Genomic DNA, 22,705 nt, shown 5'->3' with positions numbered 1-22,705 from the left:
CAAATCCCAGGCCTCCTGTTCCCTGTCCAGAACTGAGGCCCTGGCCAGTCCACCTGCAAGGGCGATCCTGCCCAGAGCGGGCTGGTCCTGGCCCAGCGGGAAACTGCTGGGGCTGAGTGGCACCCGAAGCCGCGGCCCCGCCCCCTGGCCGGCGCAGCGTCAGCAATGCCGGAGGCGCCCACGCGGTGGCACTGCCGCGCACCCGGCCTCTCTGGCCCGCCAGGCTCTCTAGTGCGGCCGTGCGGGCGGGGCCGGAAGTGAGGGCTGGGGGCGGGCAGCGTGGGCAGAGGACTCGGAAAGTGCTCCGGCTGGAGTTGGGGCTGGGGCTTGGGTCGGCTGCCATGAAGCGGGACGTCCGCATCCTGCTGCTGGGCGAGGGTAGGCGCCGGGGCGGGGGGCGGGCTGGGCGAGGGCGGGCGCCGGGGGCGGGCGGGGCCGGGCCTGTCCTTTGGGTGGGGGGGCGCCGCGACCTTGGCCGCCGCGCTGACCGCGCCGTCCCGCACAGCCCAGGTGGGGAAGACGTCTCTGATCTTGTCGCTGGTGGGCGAGGAGTTCCCTGAAGAGGTGAGGACGGTGGCGGTCGCGCAGAGGAAGGGACTGAGGCCCCAGGGCGGCCCTCCCTCCGCCCCGGGCCACCCTCACGGGCCGTTTGCTTCAGGTGCCTCCCCGGGCGGAAGAGATCACCATCCCCGCGGACGTCACCCCCGAGAAGGTGCCCACGCACATCGTGGATTCCTCAGGTAGAGCCGCACCCCCCCCCCCCCCCCCCCCTCCTCCACGTCCTGCCCAGGAGCCGCATTCCGGGCAGGAGGTGTGCAGTGCCGTCTCTTCTTCCCTCCAGAAGCTGAGCAGACGGTGGAGGAGCTGCAGGACGAGATTAACAAGGTGCAGTGTGTTCTGAGGCTCAGGGAGGGCCGCCCACTCCTGGGGGCCGGGGACGCGGGGAGAGGATGGGTTCAGTGCTCAGGCTCGGGGGGTGGCGGGGGGTGTGGGCTGCTACCTAGTTCTGATCGGCTTCTCTCTCTGAGGGATTGGATTAAGGTGCTCAGCGCTGCTTCCGCCTCGCTAATTCTTCCATGACCTCTCAGTCCAGTACTAAGTTGTTGGGGTTACTGTGATGCACCCTGCTGGGAGTTGGGGAGAAAAGGGACCATCCCTTCCTCCTCCTACCCACATGGCTGGCCAGCCCCATGGCTCTCTCCACCCAGCATGCACTCTTCCAGTGGACACTGGGGGACAGATCTCATTATCTTTCAAAATGACCCCTTCAACAGCTCTGTGCCCCGGCCACCCGCCCCCCACCCTGTAGCGCAACCCACTACTCTGGGCCTTTGAGCCGTGGCGCTGTGACCAGGGCCACGGGCTGCACAGCCCTCTGTTCACCCGTTATCAGGAGGACATGTGTCTAGGCCAAGCTCCCGGGAGGAAGCCACCCGCTGCAGCCTTGCCCTGTCCCTCTGCAGCTGCTACTGTGTCCTAGGGGTGCTGTTCTCAGCATCTTTTCTGCCCAAAGTGACACGGAGTGATGGACCGAGGCCAGATCTGGGTACCAAGTTTCTGGGGTGGCTGTGTCTGCCCTGAGCCCTTCGGGGGCCTCACTGACCAGAGTTGCAGTGCTGGGACCTGGAAGTGCGCAGGGAAGGGCTGTGCGATTTGCACAGCAGACGACCACCCCAGTGACACCACCAAGGGGCACTGGCTTAGGAGCGCCAGTGAAGGGTGGCTTCCTGGGTCTCTGAGCCACGCCGTGTCCTGCCTGAGTGCTGGGGTGGCGTGGACAGGAAGCCTCTGGTAATGCTGTGCCACGTGCCCTCCCCCGCAGGCCAATGTGGTGTGTGTGGTGTACGACGTGTCCGAGGAGGCCACCATTGAGAAGGTGAGCAAGGGAGCGAATGTTCGTCCTGCGTCCCTGCTGCTGGCACCCAGCTTGGTCATCCTTCTGTTCTCCGCTCGGACCCCAGGGGGATGCCCAGCTGATGCAGGCGCTGGGGTGACTCTCACCCGTGGCCAACCCCATCTCTAATGGGTGCTTCAGGGAGCTTCTTGGCCACAAGCCCCCACAACTTCCCCAGGGAGCTCCCTGTGACCCCGTCTCCCTGCAGAAAGCATGAACAGCCATGAGTCTAAAGCACTTAGGCTTGCAGAGGGGCTATCCCTAGCTGCTGACCCCAGGTCCCTTGGGGGTGTTGGGAAACTGCTAGGATCAGATAAGGTCACACTTGTAAGGTGCATTCTCCACTTGTTCCCAGTGGAGACTTTGGCCCTCAACTTCCCCCCATCTCTCTCGGGTTAGGTTTAAGTTCCATCTGAGAGGTGTGGGCTGGGCGGCTCCCTCACCTCATGCCAGCCCTTGCCTTTCAGATCCGAACCAAATGGATCCCACTGGTGAATGGAGGGACAGAGAAGGGGCCCAGGTAATGGGCAGTGCCCAAGGAGCTGGTCGGTCTCCTCCAGCTCCCTCATCCCTGATGACCGTGGGCCTCTCTCCAGGGTCCCCATCATCCTGGTGGGCAACAAGTCGGACTTGCGGCCAGGGAGCTCCATGGAGGCCGTGCTGCCCATCATGAGTCAGTTCCCTGAGATTGAGACCTGTGTGGAGGTAAGCAGGCACGCACAGTAGGGCCAGGCAGGGGGCACTGGGGTGGAGAAGAGAAGGGCCAGGGCCCTGCAGCAAGCACTCATGTGCTGGTGGCCTGGGACCTTAGGACAGGCAAGCTTTCTTATTGAGGACTTCCTTGGGACGGGGGCTGCTGACCACCTGTGCCTGCATCTTCGAGCCTCCCAGCATCGGGCACCGCTCTGAGTCTGTCCCCGTGGTTCCCAGTGCTCGGCCAGGAACCTGAGGAACATCTCAGAGCTGTTCTACTATGCACAGAAGGCCGTGCTGCACCCCACAGCTCCTCTCTATGACCCTGAGACCAAGCAGGTGAGCAGCTGGCGTGGGTGGGGTGGCCAGCAGGTGGGATTGGGGGAACATGCTGAGCTGGCTGTCCCCACAGCTGAAGCCCGCGTGCACCCAGGCCCTCACACGCATCTTCAGGCTCTCAGACCACGATCTGGACCAGGCGCTCAGTGATGAGGAGCTCAACGCTTTCCAGGTGGGGCCCCATCCACCTCCTGGTAGTGCCCACCCTTTTTTGGCCACAGCCGGGCTCCATGCCATTAATGACCAGGCCCAGCTGTCAGTGGGACAGCTGGCTTACTAACAGCAACTTTCTCTTGGAGGCAGAAATCCTGTTTTGGGCATCCCCTGGCCCCACAAGCCCTGGAGGATGTCAAGATGGTGGTGCGCAAGAACGTGGCAGGCGGGGTGCGGGATGACCGGCTGACCCTGGACGGTGAGCCCTGGCGCCCTGCCTGTCCTCCTGGTGTGGGGAGAGGCTCAGGTAATACCCAGTGTCACCTTCTCTGCTTCCTGAACAGGCTTCCTCTTCCTGAACACACTCTTCATCCAGCGTGGCCGCCATGAGACCACGTGGACCATCCTGCGGCGCTTCGGCTATGGCGACACACTCGAGCTGTCCACCGACTACCTCTTCCCTCTGTGAGTGGTGGATGGCTCTCAGTGTTAGATGGTGCCAGGGTGGGGTTGGAGCCCTTGCTCGGGCAGAGGATGGCCTGTGTAGGAGGCACCTTGCTGTGGGCAGGCAGATTGGGACTTAATGCCGAGCGGGTGGCCCCTGGCCCCAGCCACATCTCTGCCTGCTTCTCTGCTGTGCTCAGTCAAGGGAGAGAGTTGGAGGAACTCTGGGGTTCAGTCAGACTCGCAGGGAGGGTCGGACTGCACCCTCTGAGCGTGGTGGAAACGGATGGCAACCCCACAGGCTTCATGTGCCCCCTGGCTGCAGCACAGAGCTCAACCACTTTGGCTACCAGTTTGTGCAGCGGGTGTTTGAGAAGCATGACCAGGTGAGGGCGCTGTCACCCTGCTGTGCTGCCTGTCTTGGTTTCCTGTCCTGGCCCCCAGCCAGTGTCACCACAGCCCCTCTGCCTGCAGGACCATGATGGAGCCCTCTCGCTGGCAGAGCTGCAGGACCTATTCAGTGTGTCCCCAGCACCCCCTTGGGGCCCTCAGTTCCTGCAAGAAGTCCGAACTGAAGCAGGTCGGCTGCCCCTGCACGGGTACCTCTGCCAGTGGACGTAAGTGCAGCCCCCACCTGCCCCACTTAGCAAACAGTGCTGCCTCGTCATGATGCTGACCGCTCCCCCTGCTCCCTTATGCCCCAGTCTGGTGACTTACCTGGATGTCCGGCGCTGTCTGGAGCACCTTGGATACCTGGGCTACCCCACCCTCTGCAAGCAGGACTCCCAGACGCATGCCATCACAGGTGGGCGCCCACCCTCACAGGGGTCTGGCCAGCTCCTCCCTGGCAGCCACTTACTCTTGTTTGTCCTTTCCATCCTCTCACAGTCACTCGTGAGAAGAGGCTGGACCAGGAGAAGGGACAAACGCACAGGAATGTTCTTCTGTGCAAGGTGGTGGGAGCGCGTGGCGTGGGCAAGTCTGCCTTCCTGCAGGCTTTCCTTGGCCGTGGCCTAGGGGTGAGTATCACTGTGTGCTGGGTGAGGGGACCCTGCTCCCATCTAGGGCCTTGCAGAGGGGTGGGGAGGGGGGAGGGGCTGTGGGCAGCATCAGGGCCAGCAAACTTCAGGTACCTCCCTCCTCAGCATCCGGACACCAGGGAGCTCCACAAGACACCTGCCATCTATGCCATCAACACGGTGCAGGTCAACGGGCAGGAGAAGTACCTCATAGTGAGTGTTGGGGAGGGGGATCCCTGCAATAGATCCCAGGTGCATGCTGGGTGGTGCTGTCCCAATGTGGCCTGGGAAATTGAGCTCCCTGAGGCCACCCTCTGTCCAGCTCTGCGAGGTGGATGCAGACAGCCTGCTGTCCACTGCGTCTGATGCTGCCTGTGATGTCGCCTGCTTGATGTTTGATGGCAGTGACCCCCAGTCCTTTGGACTCTGCACCAGCATCTACAAGGCAAGCCTCCACCTACCCCCAACTCCTGTGGGCAGCACGGCTGTGAGTGGTAGTCCCCCAGCACCCTCACCCGGCCTGCTCCGGGGCTGTGCATCACGTGGCCCTTTCCCCGCAGCGCCATTACATGGATGGGCAGACCCCCTGCCTCTTCGTCTCCTCCAAGGCTGACCTGCCTGAAGGTGTTCCACTGCCTGGGCTGTCTCCAGCTGAGTTCTGCCGCAGGCACCGGCTGCCTGCCCCTGTCCCGTTCTCCTGTGCTGGCCCAGGAGAGCCAGGCACAGCTGTCTTCACCCGGCTTGCCACCATGGCCACCTTCCCGTGGGTACCAGCACCACAGCCCCAGTGGTGGGAGGCCTGCCCTGTCCCTGTCCCAGGGTGCTGATGGTCCCTGTCACCAGGAGAGTGGCACAGCTGTGGTGTCAGCTGGAGTCAGTCAGGACTTCAGGGAGGGCCTTAGTCAGGTGCCGATGTCCTGAGAGGGCCTCTGGGCCCTGTCTCACCAGCTGCCCTGTGGTCTGGGAGTTCTGCTGTGCTAGACACTGACAGGTAGCAGCTCTGACTTTCCAGGAGATTGGGGTGGTGGTGGTGAGGGGGGCACAGCAGCAAGCATCTGGACAGCACCGAGGGTGTCTCCAACCAGCCTCTCTCTTGCAGGTACCTGGTCCATGGGGAGCTGCACACCACCTCCTTCTGGCTCCGGGTGACACTGGGGGCTTTTGGGGCTGCTGTTGCTGCCATCCTCAGCTTCTCACTCTACAGGGTCCTGGTGAAGAGCCGATGAGGCCCTGGTGCCCTGCAGTCTGATCTCGGCCCCAGGGTGCTGGTGTTGGGCTACCCACTTGGTGGAGCTGCCCTCTATCTAAACTTGGCTTCTGAGGATAGCCTACTCACTGCCCAACCCCAATGGTGGGCCCCGAGGTCCTGCCAGCCTGTGTCCTGCCCACCTGTGTGGGCATCACGTTGGAGAGACTGTGGGGTATAGGTGAGGAAGCCAGTGATCCTAGATCTGAATTCTCAGGGTTCCACCCATTCCTGGTCCCAGGCATCCAGTGGGTCTGAGGGGAGTCAGAGGGCAGAGCTTTGGGCCACAGGCAGGGGGTGGGGACAGGAAGTGACTGGGTCATTGTGCTGCTCCCCACTCCTTCAGTGGGAGACTGGTCCAGGGCTGCACTCATGGAAGATGTGAGGTTGGGTTTGCTGATTAAACTTCAGTGTCTTTTCCATCTTAGACCCTACTTTCTGACGGTGGCTTTTCTTAATCATGTCCTCTGTCTCTATGGACTGGAAACTTCAATCCTGACCCCCCACACCTGCCCTCCAGGCCTGAGGCTGCAAACAGGCCCACATGAGGTCCATTTGGGGTTCAGCTGCAGCCTGGGAGCCTCCACATTGAGGTCTATGCTTTCCTGAGGTGGCCTGCCTCCTCCCCAACCTCAGCATCCATCCGGCAGCCTGCCTGAGCTGTGGGGAGGACCTGGGATTCTGAGGTGGAACCGGGGCGCACGGTGGCTGCTGGTGTGGGGGAGCTGCCTGTTCTCACACCCTGACCAGAGACCTGTCACTCACTGGCTGGGGGATGGCAAAAGACCCCAGGCTAAGTGGAGGCTCTACTTGGGATTATGTTTCAACACCTGTCCCAGGTGCTTACTTGGCCAGTGTTCTGGGACGTGGAGCAGAGGCAGCCCATGGTGGGACTGGAAGACCCTGGTTACCCAGGGAGATGCCCCTCCTGCCATCAGTCATTCCATGCAAGACAGCTTCCACACCAAGGTTTCTCCCAGAGCATCCAAGTGCTGTTCCTAGGAGGCGTGGGGAGTTACCTACCCTGCTCAGGCCCGACCCAGAAGGGTCTGGGATCAGACTAAGAAAAATATTTTTTTTATTGATTTCAGAAAGAAAGCAGGGTGAGTGAGATAGAAACATTAATGATTGATGAGAGAATCATTGATTGGCTACCTCCTGCACTCCCCACATTGGGGATCGCCCCCAACCCTGGGCATGTGCCCTGACCGGGAATCAAACTGGAACCTCCTGGTTCATAGGGCAACACTCAACCACTGAGCCACACCAGCCAGGGGAGAGGGTGAGACTCTTGAAGTCGAACCACCACCGTCCTGCTATTCTCCCAGCTGCTGAGGGGTGGTGCTCACTTGAGCTCTATCCTGAGGCCCAGCTGCTAGGACTGATGGCTCCATGGCGTGGGGGTTCTGAGGGGCTGCTGTGGTGACACATTCCTAGTCTGTAACCCCTTGTTGTAGGGGTGAGGGGCTGCTGTGGTGACACATTCCTAGTCTGTAACCCCTTGTTGTAGGGGTGAGGGGCTGCTGTGGTGACACATTCCTAGTCTGTAACCCCTTGTTGGAGGGGTCTGCCCGTCTACCCAGGAAATAGGGCCCTTCCTGTCTCAGCTGCAGCCTTGTCCCTCGCCGGCTCTGCCTGGGCTCCCCAGTGCCCTCCTGGGGCTGTAGTCTCCACTGTCACCATCCAGCATGTGGCTGCAGGGGCTCCAGTGGAAGACGTGTGCTGGGGCTGGTCTGCAAAGAGCATGCAGGCGCCTCTCTCCCCGTCACTAATAGCCCCGTCAGCCTTGGCACCCATCTGTGGGGCCTTTTGCTGCCCGACTGCAGATGGACCAGCACTCTGGCAGGCAGCCGCTATCAGGGAGCCCCGGCCTGGGGAGTCACAGGTAGCGGGGTGGTCCGGGGAGGCTTCCCCAAGGAGGTGGTGTGGGCGCTGAGGCTCCGTCTCGGGAGAAGGGATGTGCCAGGGGCTTGGCTGCCGCCTGCGGCTGTTTCGCACTGCTGTCCCCTCTTCGTAGTAGAGAGCTCTGCCAGGGTGCGGGGGCGAGGCTGGGGAAGCCTGCATGTGGTGAGCGGGTGAGGAGGCTGGGGCGCCGGTCGGGCCATCACCATCCTGGAGCGCGTCCGCGTGCAGGGCACGCGCGTGTTCCGGCCACGCGTGCGGCGGGGGCGGGCGGCTCGGTGACGCGGCGCCAGGCAGAGCGGGCGGAGCGCACGGGCCGGGGCGGAGCGGAGTCATCCGCAGAGCAGCCCCTCCCGGCCGCGGCCGTCGACCCCGGACCCGGCCCGGCTCTATGGACAGGAGCTCGCTGCTGCAGCTTATCCAGGAGCAGGTGCGTTGGGGTAGAGGGGTGCCGGCACCGCCCCTGCTGTTGGGGTGGGCTGGGGAAATGGAACTCGCAGAGCCTCAGCCCAGCCCCCGCTCATGCCCATTCCCCACACCCTCTCATGCACGACCTTGGCCCACTGCCTGAGACCCCAGGAAAGGGTGAGCCAGACCAGGGCGCCTGAGGAGGGGCAAGGGGGAGGGGCGACTGTCCTCAGACTTTAGCCCTACCCTTCCAGGATGGACAGAGCCAAAATGAGGTGAGGAGACCCCTAGAGGCTTGGGACTCAGGAACCGGTTCCCTGGCAGCTCCTGAGACCACGTGGGCACAGGGATCTAGCCCAAGGGTGTTGGGAGACTGCCTTTCCCAGCTGGCTTGGGGCAGCCCTTGGGTCTGTGGGTCTGGTCCACCCTGAGGCCTTGGCCAGCATCACCTCCTCCACCCCCCACCCCAGCAGCTGGACCCTGAGAACACGGGCTTCATCGGTGCAGACACCTTCACTGGCTTGGTGCACAGCCATGAGCTACCCCTGGATCCAGCCAAGCTGGACATGCTGGTGGCCCTGGCCCAGAGCAATGAGCGGGGCCAGGTCTGCTACCAGGAGCTGGTGGACCTGGTCAGTGCTCAAGTGGGTGGGCAGCAGGGGTGGGAGCCCAGGCCGTGGCCCGCAGAGTGCCTGCTGGAGTTGGGTGGGCAGGTAGCCCCTCTTTCCTTACCTCCCCACTGGAGCAGGGCTGCAAACCCTGTGAGGAGCTGGGCAGGCCAGGTGGGCACGGAGGTCGTGGGGGTAGTGTGATGTCCCATGCTTAGGCCCCCTCCCCCAGATCAGCAGCAAGCGCTCAAGCAGCTTTAAGCGGGCCATCGCCAATGGACAGCGGGCACTGCCCCGGGAGGGGCTGCTAGACGAGCCGGGCCTGGGTGTCTATAAGCGGTTTGTGCGCTACGTGGCCTACGAGATCTTGCCCCGAGAGGTGGACCGCCACTGGTACTTCTACCGGCACCGAAGCTGCCCACCCCCTGTGTTTATGGCCTCGGTCACTCTGGCCCAGGTGAGCCTACCCCCCGTCTGCCACCCACATCCCTGGCCCGGCCCAGTCCTAATGCCCTTCTCTCCTAGATCATCGTGTTCCTGTGCTACGGGGCCCGCCTCAACAAGTGGGTGCTGCAGACCTACCACCCTGAGTACATGAAGAGCCCTCTTGTATACCACCCGGGGCACCGGGCGCGGGCCTGGCGCTTCCTCACCTACATGTTCATGCACGTTGGGTGAGTGCCGGCCCGCTTCTGGCACCCCTGAGTTCAGAGTGGCTGGGGCTGGGAGCCTGATGACCGATCACACCCCTCATACCCATCTGCCTCTATGTGACCAGGCTGGAGCAGCTGGGGTTCAACGCACTCCTACAGCTGATGATTGGGGTGCCCCTGGAAATGGTGCACGGCCTGCTCCGCATCAGCCTGCTCTACCTGGCTGGCGTGCTGGCAGGTGAGGCAGGCTCGTAGCCCCTGGCCACCTCACTGAAACGCCTCATCCTCACAGCCCTCCCCTTGCTTCACACAGGCTCCCTGACTGTCTCCATCACTGACATGCGGGCCCCTGTGGTGGGGGGCTCTGGCGGAGTCTACGCCCTGTGCTCTGCACACCTGGCCAATGTCGTCATGGTAATCAAACAACCTGGGTGGGCTTGGGGGGGGCCCACAAGGCTTGCCTCACTGCCTGTCTCATGTCCCATCAGAACTGGGCTGGGATGAGGTGTCCCTACAAGCTGCTGAGAATGGTGCTGGCCCTGGTGTGCAGTAAGTAGGGATGAAAGGTGCCAGAGGTGGGCGGGGAACTGAGCCCAGGGCCAGGGGTGCCTCCCATGTGTCAACTCCCTCTGCAGTGAGCTCCGAGGTGGGCCGGGCTGTGTGGTTGCGCTTCTCCCCGCCACTGCCCGCCTCGGGCCCACAGCCCAGCTTCATGGCGCACTTGGCTGGTGCGGTGGTGGGGGTCAGCATGGGCCTGACCATCCTGCGCAGTTATGAGGAACGCCTTCGGGACCAGTGCGGCTGGTGGGTGGTGCTGCTTGCCTACGGCACCTTCTTGCTCTTCGCCATCTTCTGGAACATCTTCGCCTATGACCTGCTGGGTGCCCATATTCCTCCACCACCCTGAGGGGCTCCTGGGGGCCACATGGGCCAGGGCGTGGCCTGCATGTCCACCTTCTGTGAAAGTATGTCTTAAGACTGCTTCTCCCATGAGGGCAGGTGGCCCCTGTGGCCTACGGAGTCCAAGCCAAGCCTTACACCAGCCCTGGCCCCACTCCGAGGCCTGGGGGTGTTAGGACTGCTGGGCCAGGCTGGGTGGTGGAGGTCCCAAGGGTGGTCCCAGAGGAGACCCTGTCCTGGTCTCCCTCCATGACTTGCAGTCTGAGCCTTTTTGGAGAATAAATAAATATTTTACACAACACCAGGTAGCTGTAATGGGGCTCTGGGGGCTGGTCTGGCCTCCTCCCCACTCACTGAGCCGACTATGAGGGCTCTTCCCTCCATGTGGGCAGCCTGGATTCTCCCTTGCTCCTCTGCAGGTGTATGAGGTATGTCTATGTGGGAAGTGGGAGCCCCTGGAGCGGGGCTGTGGACCTCATGGTCTGCAGTGAGTTCAGCAAGCATTTACTGAGCGCCTACAGTCACCTGGCAGGTGAGCAGGCCATAGTCAAGTTCAGTTGGACTGGGTCCTATACTTCCTGGCTGGCCTCGTATCCTCAGGGGTGGCTAGGCTAGGGCTGAGGTCAGGGGGCAGGTTGGGAGCAGCTTCTACCCCACAGCCCAGGTCCATAGCGCTAGTTCCACAACCCTAAGGCACTAGCTGGGAGGTGCACAGGGAGTCTGGGGCCCAGGGCACCCTGTCCTGCGAAACAGCTCTGTACACTGCATCCTGACCAGAGTCCTGAATGTTCACCTACCTACCAACAGTCCCCTCACCTGGGCTCAGGGCTGTGGCATGCTTCCACACCTGGCCCAGGTGCAGCTGGTAGTATCTTGAGTATACTGCAGGGCTGGCAGGCCAGGTACGGGGTCCACTGCCTCATTGGACATGAAGGCTGCCCCCTCAGGAGCTGCAATAGCTAAGACTGCCAGGGGGAGTGAAAGGCCAGCATTCAGACCCGCCAGTGTCAGAACAACCTCAGTGGGGGCGGCCATTATCAATGACCCTCCATGTCATGGATGTGACCATCGGTTCATCTCACAAAGTCACTAACTGGTCCCTCCTGTGACCCGCCCATATAACCAGCTCTCCCCACTAACCTTGAGGCCGTGGAGGGAGGCAGCGGCCCAGCGCTTTGCTACCAGCTCTGGGGGTCACCGGCTGCTGCAGGTGCGGGTGGCAGCGGCCCTGTGCAGCAGAGTTGGGGTAGGTGCAATGGTCACTGGTGGTGGATCTCGACAGGGGGGCCTGCCCCACCACGAGAAGACTCACTCCCAGGAGGAAGCCCCGCCCCACGGCGCAGGGGCAGCCGCCAAAAGGAAGCCCCCACACCAGGAGGCGGGCCGCCCGCCGAGGTTCCGCCACCCACGTGGAAGCCCCTCACCGCCAGCTTCCACGCTAGCAGCAGCGCCAGCTCGTCCCGTGCTCCGCTCCGCCCTCGATGGCCGCGGGCAAATCCTCTGGATACCTGGGGAAGGGCGGTGACGGGCGTCTGGGCATCGAGGCCCCACTGTCCAGGACTTCCAGTCCCCCGCGCGAGGCCGCGGCACCTCTCCGTGGTGCGCCCGGATGGCTGCTCAGCAGCCCGGGTCCTCTCCGTCCCACAGCCCGCGGGCGGCCGCCAAGTCCACGCGCCAGGCTGGGCCTCGATGGGCGTGGGCGGCCGTGGGGCGTGGGCGGGACCGACTTCTGGAAGGACCACCCCGAACGCGAGGGGCGGAGCTGCCTGGTGCAAACCGAGGCCCTCCTCCAGACTTCCGACGTCGCGGCTCACGTTGCCCCCACCCTCGAGCCCATCAGCCCCGCCCCCACAGAGCGACGTGCGCACGCGCGGCCCCGCCCACCCCGCTGGCACGGATCCGTCCCGTTCACTCCGCCCCACGCGGCCGGAAGTTCCGGTGGCGAATCGCTGGACCGGGCCCGAGCGGATCGCGGGCTCGGGCTGCGGGCTTGGGCGACCCGGGCGCCGAGTCTGGGAGCGGATCCCAGGCCGTGCCGCGCGGCGCCATGAAGGGCAAGGAGGAGAAGGAGGGCGGCGCGCGGCTGGGCGCAGCTGGCGGAAGCCCGGAGAAGAGCCCGAGCGCGCAGGAGCTCAAGGAGCAGGGCAACCGGCTCTTCGTGGGCCGCAAGTACCCGGAGGCGGCGGCCTGCTACGGCCGCGCCATCGTGAGTGCACCGGCGCCGGGGGAGGGGACCGGCGTCCGGGCCAGAGGAGGGGGTGGGGCCGGGCTGCCCGGCCGCCCTTTTCGGACCTTAAGAGGGCCGTGGTTCTGACGGGGAAGGAGCACGTAGGCTCTGAGGACTCGATGATCTCGTTGCAAAGGTGCCAAGGCTGAACCCAGTGCTGGCTGCTGGAGACCTATGTCGGGTGGGAGCTTCAGGGCGCTTGAGGCCGGCAGGGCCAGGGACCCCGCCCAAAGCTGGGGACCTCCACAGTTCCGGTACTCTTACCTTTACAAAACCTACTGGAGTTGAGAGGGCTCCCGCAGGCCTCAGGGCCAGGACACCACCCTCCACCCGTCCTCAGGCCTCAAAGGCTTTGAAGCTGTAAAACCTCTAGTGTCTTGATTTCAACCATGGACCCCAAGGCAGGACAAGGCCTGGGACAGAGGGGGCAGGCTGAGTTCACTCCCTCACGCTGACTGGCCTGCCTTGGTCCCCCAGACCCGGAATCCCCTGGTGGCAGTGTATTACACCAACCGGGCACTGTGCTACCTGAAGATGCAGCAGCACGAGCAGGCCCTGGCTGACTGCCGGCGCGCCTTGGAGCTGGATGGGCAGTCCGTGAAAGCACACTTTTTCCTGGGGCAATGCCAGTTGGAGATGGAGAGCTATGATGAGGCGATTGCCAACTTGCAGCGAGGTGGGTCTGCAGGCTGGCTGGTTATGGGGGTACTTGGGACCAGGTGGGTGGACTGGCCAAAGGGTGACCTGAAGCCTCTGTCCCCCCAGCCTACAACCTGGCTAAGGAGCAGCGACTCAACTTTGGGGACGACATCCCCAGTGCTCTGCGCATCGCCAAGAAGAAGCGCTGGAATAGCATTGAGGAGCGGCGCATCCACCAGGAGAATGAGCTGCACTCCTACCTCACAAGACTCATTGTGGCCGAGCGTGAGAGGTGGGCTGTGATGACAGACTCTGGGAACCCCCCTCCCCTGCCCCCAACAAGTCACCACTTTAAGTCATGAACACAAGTGTTTATTGAAGGCTAACCCTGGTGAACAGAAGACAGGGGGAGCAGGCCTGAACAAGCCTGAGGTTGGGGTGGAGTCTGACCTTTCCTGGCCAGATCTGTCTCTGACCAGCTCCTGGTCAACCCCCAGGGAGCTGGAAGAGTGTCAGCGGAACCATGAGGGTGATGAGGATGATGGCCACGTCCGGGCCCAGCAGGCCTGCATCGAGGCCAAGCACGTGAGGGTGCCCCGGCCCACGTGTGGGTCTTGTGTTTGTGTGCACATTCTGTGAGGGTGCCCCTGGCTCCTGTGTGTGTCTGTGTCTGGGGAAGGGAGACGGGAAGTCTGGCCCATGCATGGCTGCTTGGTTATTTGCAGGACAAGTACTTAGCAGACATGGATGACCTCTTTTCCCAGGTGGATGAGAAGAGAAAGGTGAGTTGGCTGTTCTCTAGGGCCTGTAGGTAGCAGGATCTGTAGTAGCGTCCCCTTCCTGATCCCTGATCCTTGTGATGCAGAAGCGAGACATCCCTGACTATCTGTGTGGCAAAATCAGCTTTGAGCTGATGCGGGAGCCGTGCATCACACCCAGTGGCATCACCTATGACCGTAAGGACATTGAGGAGCACCTGCAGGTGAGGGCCTATGGGTGCTGGGGGCAGGGCCCCAGCCCACCAAACACTTTCTGACTCTGTTGTCACTGCAGCGTGTGGGCCACTTTGACCCTGTGACCCGGAGCCCTCTGACCCAGGAACAGCTCATCCCCAACCTGGCCATGAAAGAGGTCATCGATGCATTCATCTCTGAGAATGGCTGGGTGGAGGACTACTGAGGCACAGCAAGTGGGAGGGCAACTCCTCCCACCTCGCCTGGCACCCTGGCCCCGGAGGGCCTTGGGGCAGTACCCCCCCTCCGCTCCTGTATATAGTTTGTGTCCCTGGACCCCTACTCTGGTGTCCCCATCCCATCTTCTATCAGTTCTGCTGGTAGGCCATGAGCCCTCCCACTCCCTCTCCCCCATTTCCCTTCTTAGCCTGAAACAGCAGGCTATGGTGGTTTTGGCTGAGGCTGCTGCCACTACTATCCTTGTAATAAAACCTGTGAGCAGTATAGGGATGTGTGCTGGTGTGAGACTGGGCTCGTCAGCTGCCCGCTCTGGCTAGCTGAGGAAGGTAGAGATGAAAACACTGGTGTCAAGGTTGAGTGTGGCATGCCACCATCGGTCAGGGAAATACAGAACCTGGATTGGGTAGGGCACAAATTAGCGGGGATGGGGGTCTGGGGGCCTCAGTCCAGCCCAGCCTGACCCTCTCCTACCAGCCACTGACCTCACCAGCCTGGATGGTACATTCCAAGGGCCGTGCAGATGGTGCCAGGGCTGGGTAGGTGTCCTGGAGCCAGGCCAGAGTGGTCTTATTGGGGTGGAACTCCGGTGTCTTCTCAGGAGGATATAGGAACCAGCGCTGGAGGTGGGAGCAGCAAGGTCACTCTTTGTATTGTGGTCAGTGAGCCAGAAGTCTCAGTCATAACCCTATGCTGACCTTTCGTCCGTAGATCACTTCTGAGAACCCAGGCCCGTGCCAGTGGAAGGGCACCCCAGAGCCAGTTCCTGTGGGGTTAGTTATGAGCAGCTAGTGACCAAACCCAATTTGCACTCCCCATCCCCCAAATCCCCTGGTCTTGTAAGGCACCCACCTGCGATCCCAAAGCTGTAAGCAGGAGTGGTACCCAGCAGACCAAATGGGGGTGGGATGTAATGCCGAAAAAGTGATGCCCATTCAGTGAAGTTGTTATCCCCAAAGAAGTATAGAGTGTCTGTCAGCAAAGAACACAGGAGGAAGCAGGGATCCTGGCACCTGGGCACTTCCAAGTGCCACCTCCCCAACCCACTGCCTCCAGCCCAAGTGCTCACTATTGCCTAGGGAGGTGGGGTCCTGGGGGTGCAGCTGCTCCACATACTCCTGGAAGAGCAGGTCCACTGCGGGAGGGGCGGGGGGTGGGGGGAGGCCGGTCAGAACTGGTTGGTGCCTCCAGGATGCCATCAAGCAGGCTGGGCTGCGAGGTGGGGCAGCTCACCTTTCTGGTAGGAGTAGGTGTTGGCAGTGCTTAGCCGAATCACGTTGTCCCCAAATGATGCCAGCAGCCTTTTGCGGGAGCACAGAGCCCGGAACCTCTGGGGGTTGGGGGTGGAGAGAGTATTTAAGGGCCCGCCCCACACGGGGGAGAGGTGGCCAGGAGAGGAACCAGTACTCACTGAGTTGTCTGTGAGTCCCTGCAGAATGACAGGTCTGGAGAAGGCGTAGCTAGAAGGAACAGCAGAGTTAAAGTCTGGCCCGACCCGTCTCTGTTCCCATCCCCACACATTCGCTCAAGGAGAGGCAGTCCTGGGGGGTCCCGGTGCGCGCAGGCAATTAAGGGCGTGACAGCGCTCCTGGGCGGGTTTTGGGGCCTGGGAGGTGGGGCAGCATGGGAGGCGCACGTACTGCTGAACGAACTCCGCGTAGCTGAGGTCGGCCCTGCGCTCCACGGTGCAGCGCTCCTCTTCCGCCACCGCTGCCGGGGCGGCTCCGCGCCGCTGCCTGTGGGCACAGCCCGTCAGCGACCCAGGCCGCCCCGCTGTGCGCCCCCTCCCCAACCGGCCAGCGCCGCTCACCACCCTCCATCGCCCTCTTCTCCGGGGCCGGGCTGGGCGGGAGCCGTCAGCGTCCAGAGCACTAGCAGCAAGAGACTGTGACCCCGCCACCGCGCCATGAGCCCGCCGCCGCGAGGCACGCTGGGAACTCCGTCGTTGTGGCAACAGCCTGGCGTTGGGAGGGCTCCCGGAAGCGGCCTCCTTTGGCCCGCCCCAGAAGGGGCGTTATCTCCGGAAAGCAGAGGGAAGACAGAACTACTAGTGACTTCTACCAGTTCCCAGGGGGCACTGCTCTCCCGCCCCACAGAGTTGCTCAACGAGAGGACAGGGCAGCCTCAGACTGTGGTTCCGTTTCCTTTATTTGGTTCACAAGCTCCAGGCTCCTCCCTCCCCGGACCAGTTCAGGAGTACTCGCACAGGTGGCCGCAGCCAGCAGGACAGTGGGAGCTGCCCTCCAGCCACTTCATGATGTGCTGCAGGTGGCCCCCGTGACTGCAGCCCTGGCACCACACGAACAAGCCCTTGACCACGTGGTGGCAGACGGCACACATGCTGGCACAGCGGTGGCACCGGTCGCAGACCCAGCCACGGCTGCTCATGGGCCGCTTGCAGTGGCTGCAGTTGACGTGCAGAGTGGTGGAGGCCTGGTTGAGGCAGCTGATAGCACGGCTGGTGCTGAGCTTGACCACCTGGTTGGACACGTTCCAGAGGCAGAAACGCTGCAGCAGGTCGATGTAGGATGCGTACCAGTGCTCCTGGTGGTGCGGGGAGGGCAGAGGGAAGCAAGAGACCAGGGTCGTGGGCACGGGTTTCACCCCAGCATGCTGGGTACAAGCCCAGAAGGTGTGCAGGGAGGCCCTCCTTCCGGCCCGCTCACCAACCTGCGTCTGTTCATCTATGTCCTTCCGCACACGTTCACCCAGCACGATGAGTACGGATACAGCCATCTGCACATCGCCCTGCTCAGCATAGAAGCGTAGCATGTCGCACACCAGGGCGCTGAAGAAGTCGGGTGGCAGGCGGCTGTCGTAGAGTGCGTGTGAAACAGAGACCAGCGAGAAGGAGGAGTCCATGGGCGCCAGGGAGGCCACATCTGCCTCGCTGCCGCTCACGTGGGGTGAGTCTGCCTTGTCCTGTAGATTCTCAGGCCCCGGTGGCGTGTCCACAATCTCATGGCGCAGTGGGAAGGCCTCCTGGGGCAGCACATACTCAGGCTCCTCAGCTGTGGGGCAGGGGCCAGGAAGGCAAGGTCTGAGCCTCTGGCCCTGACTCCCAGCTGTGCCCCTCCCAGCCCCCACTCACTGTGGGTGTGATCTGGATCCAGCAGGTATAACTCATCGTCCTCGCCCTCTGCATCGCCCAGCAAGTAGTCAGCAGGCACATCACTACCCTCGGTCTCCTCGTTATCTGCTCATGAGGGAGGGAGGGAGGGATTTACACAGCTGGCTTGCTTTGGGATGCCCAGCCCCACTCCCATCAATACCCTGTGTCGCCCTCTAGCCTACCCTCGTTGGTGATGAGTGTAGCTGAGGAGTCAAGCAGCACCGTGTCGCTCCGTGTGTCACCTTTGCTGCGGTCCAGCCGGGTCTCACTGCCCAGTCCTTGGGCCATATCCTTCAGGTTGAAACTGGGGGCAGGGAGGGCTGATAGGTGGGTAGGCTCCAGCAGTCCCACCCTCTGAGAGAGCCGCCGCCAGGGATCTACCTGTTCATGAGTGGCAGGCCACAGGAACTGCCCTTGCCCACACTGTGATTGAGATTGGTAGTGGGCACCAGGCCAGGGCTACAGTAGATGATCCGTAGCATGGTCCATGTCTGTGCCACCTAGGAGTGGGCACTGGTCACTCATGGGGTCCTGGGTCCCTGGTGCCCCATGCAGGCCCTCCCTTTGCCTGGATGGAACTATAAACTCTCTGTGTTCAGCTGCCCAGGGACCCAGTGTCCTGGCCCACCTCAGGTAGGGACACTGAGGCCCATGGGAAAGACAAAAATCCCAGCCCCCATCCTGCAGGGCACAGAAGCAGATGGGGGAGGTGGCTGATGAGGAAATAAGCCTCATCCCCCAGGGAGATGATGAGAGAGGCAGTGTGGACTTCTACAAGGCCAGGCACCTTAGGAAGTCTGAAGCAAGAATGAGCCAGACTGGGGGTTTAAGCCCCATGATGCCCCCAAATTATACCCCCAGGATGGCACTAGTATTTGCTCTGCTCTGGGGCCCTGAGCACCCTCAGTTACTGGGGCAGGTAAGGGTTGGTGAACTGAACTCAGGGCAGGGGCTGGGTGCAGCAGTTAAAGGAGTCCCCTGACCTTGCCCCAAGGTCATGGTCCCTCAGTCCCCCTCAGCCCCACCTACCTGGTTTCGGCCAAGCTCCCGAGCCACTTTTGAATTGTGGTCACAGAGCTCAGCCAGTGGCCGGCCAGCTAGGGCATAACGCTCAGCAGTGTCCACAAACCAGCTCATGCTGCCACTGCCAGGTTCCATCTCAAAGACGCTGAGGGCACTGGAGGCGAGACCTGCAAAGGGCTCAGCAGGGTCCAGCTTGCGTTTGAAGAAAATGGGCTGGCGCCGATCACCAGCATAGGGCTTGCGCCCTGACTCAGCGGCCACTAGGCTCTCCTTAGCGGCAAAGGCCAGGTCCCCAAAGAGACCATAGCAGAGGCCCTCAGGATTGGCACGCTCTACAGGTTGGCTAGCATCACGGAACAGGTGCTGGCACAGTGTGCTGTCCTTGGAGCCAGAGAGCAGGAAGGAGGGGTCATGCGGATGGCGCCAGGCGATGCCTGTTGTGACATCGCGGTGCTCCTCAAACATGGCTGCTGGTACAAAGGGCCTGCGCACATCCCACACGTAGATGTTGTGGTCCACCATCATGGAGCATGTAGCCAGGTGGTGGCGGCACTCGGGTCGCCACTTAACTCTGGCCACCGAGGCAATGGTTTGCACGCAGTGCACCTCCTTGGCGCGTTGGGTGGTCATGTCCCAGACCTTCACCATCTTGTCACGTCCACCTGTGGCCAGCCAGCCCCTATGGAAGGCGCATGAAGCCCTCAGTTTCTTCTCTTGGGGTGGGAGGGTTTCCCACTCTCTGACTCACAGGACTCGAGGCAGTGAGAGAGAGTCCTTCCATGAGTGCCACCCATCCTGTCCTACCCATGCCCTTGCCCCAGCCCGCCCTATACCTGTCCTCAGGGTGCCAGTCACAGCAGAAGACAGGCCCATTGTGGGCTGTGAACATCCTCTCACAACGGTCAGGCCGCCGAATGTCCCAGAGCTGCACATTGCCATTCTCAAAGGTGGAGGCGAAAGTGAAGTAGTCCCGGATGCTGAACTGGACGTCCCGCACACTCTCAGACTGGCCTATGGGTAGGATGTCAATAGAGGGAGAAGGTGAGGGGGTGAAGCCCACAGGGGGTTCCAGAAGAGAGAGTGGCCAAGAGGGGAGTCCTGGGAGTGGCTGTGGACCCTTCAAGTCCTGCCTAGAATAGACAAGAAGAGGAGAGGCTGCACAGACACAACAGCCTGGGCTGGAGAGCAGGACACCAGGCATCAGGTGGTTTCTTTTGTTTTGTTGATCCTCACCAGAGGACATTTCTCCATTGATTTCAGAACATATCCCAACTGGGGCTGGGGATGGAACCTGCAACGCAGGTGTGTGCCCTTGACCAGGAATCGAACCCAAGACCCTTCAGTGCACAGGCCGATGCTTTAACCACTGATCCACATCGGCCAGGGTGGCACCAGGTGGTTTCTGATATAAACTCCTGGGCCTTGCTTTTCCCTGGATTCTCTTCTCTGATGTCAGTCCTTGTACAAAGCTGTGGCCTAGCTTCAGGACTGGGTGGCAGAACATTGGGTGAACAGAAGTCTCATTGGACCACATGTCCATGCCCCCCAATGAGTTCTGAGGCCCCAGAAGGAAGCCCAAGGAGGCATGGATGAGGGTGCCTCCGCCTCTGCCCAGTCCCTCCACCTTGAGCTGAAGTTCTGGGTCAAATCCAGAGGACTGGAGGCTTTGAGGGTCCGTGTCCACCACCATAAACTGCCACACCAAGAGCCTTTGAGCGCAGTGTGCAGCTTTACCCCAGCACAGGTAGCTCAGGGTCTGTCTTAAGGGAACCCCACCCTCAATTCTCCAAGGACTCTGCCCTGTGCTTCACTTGGTTTCATTGAGATGGACAAGGGAGAACTGTCTTAAGACCACTGTCAGGGAGCTGGGCCTGCTAGGAAAAGAGCCATAGTGGGACCAGGCAGTGCACCCCACCTCTGCATCCCTGGGCTGAGGACCCTGAAAGTCCCATTGGATTTCCTGCAATGAGGCAGCCTGGGGCTCTGAGGCAAGGGAAGAGGAAGCAGTGAAACAACCATCTGCTCAACCACTGAGGTTGGCTGTAGGTCTGCTCAGGTTCTGCCCTTCCATCCAATACCCAGCTGTCCTTTCAGATGCATCAGAGCTGCAGCCACGCTCCAGCTACTCCTCACACTTCAACTAGGCCTGCCTTGTCCCTCCCCTGCTGACCCCACCTACTCTTTCAGTCCCAGCTAAGCTGTTCCCTCCCCCAGGAAGGCCCTTTTTTTTTTTTTAATCCTCACCTGAGGATATTTTTATTGACTATAGAAAGAGAGACATACACAATCAGTTGTCTCCTGTATGTGCCCCTATGGGGGAATCAAACCCACAACCTAGGTCTGTGCCCTGACCGGAATCGAACCAAAACTTTTTGGTGTACGGGACGACGCTCCAACCAACTGAGCCACCAGGCCAGGGCTCCATGCAGCACGTCTTAACCTGCCTCGATAGTCCAGCCACCTGCAAAGATGCACACCTGCCCAACCCGCCTCCGAGGGCCTCACCTGAGAAGGTGCTAACAGAGTCCTTCCTGCGGAGGTCGAAGCACTTCATGAAGCCGTCCTGGGAGCCACTGAGCAGTACATGGGCCTCAGAGGGGTGGAAGCAGACTTTATTCACCGTGCGCTTATGCTCTGTGAACAGCTGGTCCTGCTTGTTGCGGGATGGACGGCCCAGGTTCCATGTGACTACCACACCATTGGTGGCTGCTGTGGCCAGCAGGTTCTCATCCATCTGGTGCCAGACAACGTCAGCACAGCTCAGGTTGAGCGAAGGCTTGCGACCCACACGCAGGTTCAGCTTCTCCACAAACTGCTCCTCCTCAATGGCATAGATCTTGAAGATGCTACGGCCTGCCACAACCACTTGGGCTGCATCACGACACACACTGATGGCATTGGCTGGAGCGTCCAGGTGGCAATGCATAGTATGGCCTGTGAGTGCACTGCTACTCAGGGCTGTGGTCACCCGGGACATCTTCTCCATGGCTGTACAGGTAGTGGAGACAGGAGGTCAGTGAAGTTGGCTGGCCGGGTCACCATAAAGGAAGGGGATCTGTTAGTTCAAACACTTCACCCTAGTTGGATCCCCCAAAACTGCTTAGACCTGGGCTATTCAGTCTTGGTGAGCCAGTCCAGAGCAGTCCACCATCAGTCAGTCAGTCTGATTGACAAGTTCCATCACCCTGGTGGGGCGGTCAGAAGGTGCCATAGCTGCCCTGAAGCTAGTCAGTCCCACGTCTGACTTGTGGGAAAGACCCTACCTGGTCAGTCCCTGCCCAGACCACCTTTCCATCCCCTCAACAGTCAGGTCTAGGCAGTCACTGGACCTTTAGTCAATCCCAACAGAAAAGTGAGGTCGTTACCACCATCCACACAGTCGGCTCCCGGGCCTCCGGGGGACGGAGCAGAGGGCTAGAGGGGGCCTTGGAGGAACAGAGGCGCTGGGCACCCAGAGGAACTTCAAGCCGAGATGTTTAAGGAGCCTGGAGGGTCTGGCGGGACGGGGGGCAGGAGTCGCCGGCGGCTCGGAGGTTGCGGTGGCGTCGGGGGGCGAAGGCAGCGGGAACAGAGCCAGAGGAACTGATGGAGCCTCTTCCTCCGCGAGTACTCGAACCATTTAGTAAAGCTGCCCGGCTGGGCCGGAAGCGACGCACAGGAAATAGCCCGTCTCTTTCCCGCCCCTTGTCGGAAGTGCTCCTTTTCTTGTCAGTTCCTCGCCGGAAACGAGCTCCCACACCACAAAAGTTCCGGGTTAGGAATAGGCGCTGCTGGAGGCTGGAGGTTTGGTCCAGGACTGAGATAGAGGGGCTCCTCCGGTTTCGCCTCAGTGGTTGTCTTTTTCTTTTCTTCTTTTTATTTTTTATTTTTATCTCAATGTTTGTTACCAGTGCTCATCGTTTCCTCATGGTCCGTCAAGTCCATGCATCATCCCTAAACGAGTCTCGAATTCCTCCAGTCGTCTCCACCTCCTTCCTCATGTCCCCGGAACCCCAGGAGCAGGTTTTCTTAAAGGCTTCCCGGGCCGCTGTTCCCTATGATCTGAACTCCGCAGAGCAGCTACCTACCATTCTTCGGACTAAGGCGCCCCATAGCTCCCCATCACGTGGTGAATAAATCCCAAATCCCTGACCTCTTTCTCTCCCGGCGTACCTCCATCCACAGCGACTTCCATTCTTTATTCCAGCCCGCCACATTCCTGCCTCTCGGCCACCGTGCTAGGCTCTCCTCTCCAGAACGCGCCTTCTTCAAACCC

At 61.3% G+C, this 22,705-nt stretch overlaps 5 protein-coding genes across 14 annotated transcripts; 3 read left to right on the top strand and 2 right to left on the bottom strand.

Moving 5' to 3' along the window:
* Positions 1-269: 269 nt before the first annotated feature.
* RHOT2 (ras homolog family member T2) lies at positions 270-6,215 on the top strand. Of its 4 annotated transcripts, none has more exons than XM_070413370.1 (19): positions 270-378; positions 506-564; positions 659-740; positions 842-885; positions 1,823-1,876; positions 2,362-2,414; positions 2,491-2,599; positions 2,825-2,926; positions 3,000-3,098; positions 3,230-3,338; positions 3,424-3,544; positions 3,825-3,909; positions 3,998-4,140; positions 4,228-4,328; positions 4,412-4,542; positions 4,669-4,755; positions 4,865-4,987; positions 5,103-5,305; positions 5,642-6,215. In XM_070413370.1, the coding sequence occupies exons 1-19, from the start codon at positions 342-344 to the stop codon at positions 5,766-5,768; spliced, it is 1,869 nt and encodes a 622-aa protein (XP_070269471.1). In that variant the 5' UTR covers positions 270-341; the 3' UTR covers positions 5,769-6,215. The 4 variants fall into 4 exon arrangements, with proteins under 4 accessions (XP_070269471.1, XP_070269470.1, XP_070269474.1 ...); XM_070413369.1 differs by having other exon boundaries at positions 5,103-5,309; XM_070413373.1 differs by having other exon boundaries at positions 358-378; positions 511-564; positions 5,103-5,309.
* Positions 6,216-8,044: 1,829 nt separating this feature from the next.
* On the top strand, positions 8,045-10,603 carry RHBDL1 (rhomboid like 1). 5 transcript variants are annotated; one of them, XM_070411618.1, is made up of 8 exons: positions 8,045-8,120; positions 8,569-8,730; positions 8,939-9,163; positions 9,232-9,380; positions 9,485-9,597; positions 9,673-9,773; positions 9,848-9,908; positions 10,131-10,603. In XM_070411618.1, exons 1-8 carry the CDS (start codon positions 8,082-8,084, stop codon positions 10,433-10,435), a joined length of 1,155 nt encoding a protein of 384 aa, XP_070267719.1. In that variant the 5' UTR covers positions 8,045-8,081; the 3' UTR covers positions 10,436-10,603. The 5 variants fall into 5 exon arrangements, with proteins under 5 accessions (XP_070267719.1, XP_070267721.1, XP_070267720.1 ...); XM_070411620.1 differs by having other exon boundaries at positions 8,572-8,730; positions 9,995-10,361; XM_070411619.1 differs by having other exon boundaries at positions 9,995-10,361.
* A 1,572-nt stretch (positions 10,604-12,175) lies between these two features.
* STUB1 (STIP1 homology and U-box containing protein 1) lies at positions 12,176-14,582 on the top strand. Its single transcript, XM_070413365.1, has 7 exons — positions 12,176-12,465; positions 12,964-13,162; positions 13,252-13,417; positions 13,623-13,710; positions 13,851-13,907; positions 13,991-14,107; positions 14,179-14,582. Exons 1-7 carry the CDS (start codon positions 12,307-12,309, stop codon positions 14,302-14,304), a joined length of 912 nt encoding a protein of 303 aa, XP_070269466.1. The 5' UTR covers positions 12,176-12,306; the 3' UTR covers positions 14,305-14,582.
* Positions 13,476-16,358, bottom strand: JMJD8 (jumonji domain containing 8). Of its 2 annotated transcripts, XM_070413366.1 has the most exons (9): positions 16,126-16,353; positions 15,956-16,051; positions 15,727-15,775; positions 15,549-15,645; positions 15,385-15,450; positions 15,168-15,287; positions 15,014-15,081; positions 14,801-14,935; positions 13,476-14,712 (listed from the first exon to the last, which is right to left on the bottom strand). In XM_070413366.1, the coding sequence occupies exons 1-9, from the start codon at positions 16,221-16,223 to the stop codon at positions 14,632-14,634; spliced, it is 810 nt and encodes a 269-aa protein (XP_070269467.1). In that variant the 5' UTR covers positions 16,224-16,353; the 3' UTR covers positions 13,476-14,631. The 2 variants fall into 2 exon arrangements, with proteins under 2 accessions (XP_070269467.1, XP_070269468.1); XM_070413367.1 differs by lacking the exon at positions 15,385-15,450 and having other exon boundaries at positions 16,126-16,358.
* A 96-nt stretch (positions 16,359-16,454) lies between these two features.
* Positions 16,455-22,521, bottom strand: WDR24 (WD repeat domain 24). 2 transcript variants are annotated; one of them, XM_070413364.1, is made up of 9 exons: positions 21,816-22,521; positions 20,956-21,476; positions 19,284-19,461; positions 18,457-19,129; positions 17,809-17,927; positions 17,610-17,731; positions 17,407-17,511; positions 16,986-17,326; positions 16,455-16,859 (listed from the first exon to the last, which is right to left on the bottom strand). In XM_070413364.1, the coding sequence occupies exons 2-9, from the start codon at positions 21,434-21,436 to the stop codon at positions 16,506-16,508; spliced, it is 2,373 nt and encodes a 790-aa protein (XP_070269465.1). In that variant the 5' UTR covers positions 21,437-21,476; positions 21,816-22,521; the 3' UTR covers positions 16,455-16,505. The 2 variants fall into 2 exon arrangements, with proteins under 2 accessions (XP_070269465.1, XP_070269464.1); XM_070413363.1 differs by having other exon boundaries at positions 20,956-21,438.
* Between the last annotated feature and the right edge of the window lie 184 nt (positions 22,522-22,705).

This window comes from Myotis yumanensis, unplaced genomic scaffold, assembly GCF_028538775.1.
Source record: "Myotis yumanensis isolate MYYU_CA2020_CCGP unplaced genomic scaffold, mMyoYum1.0.hap1 SCAF_4, whole genome shotgun sequence".
NCBI lineage: Eukaryota > Metazoa > Chordata > Mammalia > Chiroptera > Vespertilionidae > Myotis > Myotis yumanensis.
This window is presented reverse-complemented; position numbering and strand designations above follow the sequence as displayed.

Bases quoted from the DNA above. Each gene is read 5' to 3' on its own strand.
- RHOT2 (XM_070413369.1), top strand. From the start codon at position 342: ATGAAGCGGGACGTCCGCATCCTGCTGCTGGGCGAGG. The intron at 1,877-2,361 runs GTGAGCAAGGGA...CTTGCCTTTCAG, and splicing joins AGGAGGCCACCATTGAGAAG to ATCCGAACCAAATGGATCCC. The intron at 4,988-5,102 runs GCAAGCCTCCAC...CTTTCCCCGCAG, and splicing joins TCTGCACCAGCATCTACAAG to CGCCATTACATGGATGGGCA.
- RHBDL1 (XM_070411618.1), top strand. From the start codon at position 8,082: ATGGACAGGAGCTCGCTGCTGCAGCTTATCCAGGAGCAG. The intron at 9,381-9,484 runs GTGAGTGCCGGC...CTATGTGACCAG, and splicing joins TACATGTTCATGCACGTTGG to GCTGGAGCAGCTGGGGTTCA. The intron at 9,774-9,847 runs GTAATCAAACAA...ATGTCCCATCAG, and splicing joins ACCTGGCCAATGTCGTCATG to AACTGGGCTGGGATGAGGTG.
- STUB1 (XM_070413365.1), top strand. From the start codon at position 12,307: ATGAAGGGCAAGGAGGAGAAGGAGGGCGGCGCGCGGCTGGGCGCAGCT. The intron at 12,466-12,963 runs GTGAGTGCACCG...TTGGTCCCCCAG, and splicing joins CCTGCTACGGCCGCGCCATC to ACCCGGAATCCCCTGGTGGC. The intron at 14,108-14,178 runs GTGAGGGCCTAT...TTGTCACTGCAG, and splicing joins ACATTGAGGAGCACCTGCAG to CGTGTGGGCCACTTTGACCC.
- JMJD8 (XM_070413366.1), bottom strand. From the start codon at position 16,223: ATGGCGCGGTGGCGGGGTCACAGTCTCTTGCTGCTAGTGCTCTGGACG. The intron at 15,776-15,955 runs GTACGTGCGCCT...TGTTCCTTCTAG, and splicing joins TACGCGGAGTTCGTTCAGCA to CTACGCCTTCTCCAGACCTG. The intron at 15,646-15,726 runs GTGAGTACTGGT...CCCAACCCCCAG, and splicing joins AGGGACTCACAGACAACTCA to AGGTTCCGGGCTCTGTGCTC.
- WDR24 (XM_070413364.1), bottom strand. From the start codon at position 21,436: ATGGAGAAGATGTCCCGGGTGACCACAGCCCTGAGTAGCAGTGCACTC. The intron at 19,462-20,955 runs GTGAGGCCCTCG...TCCTACCCATAG, and splicing joins CTCTGTTAGCACCTTCTCAG to GCCAGTCTGAGAGTGTGCGG. The intron at 19,130-19,283 runs GTATAGGGCGGG...CGCCTTCCATAG, and splicing joins GACTGGCACCCTGAGGACAG to GGGCTGGCTGGCCACAGGTG.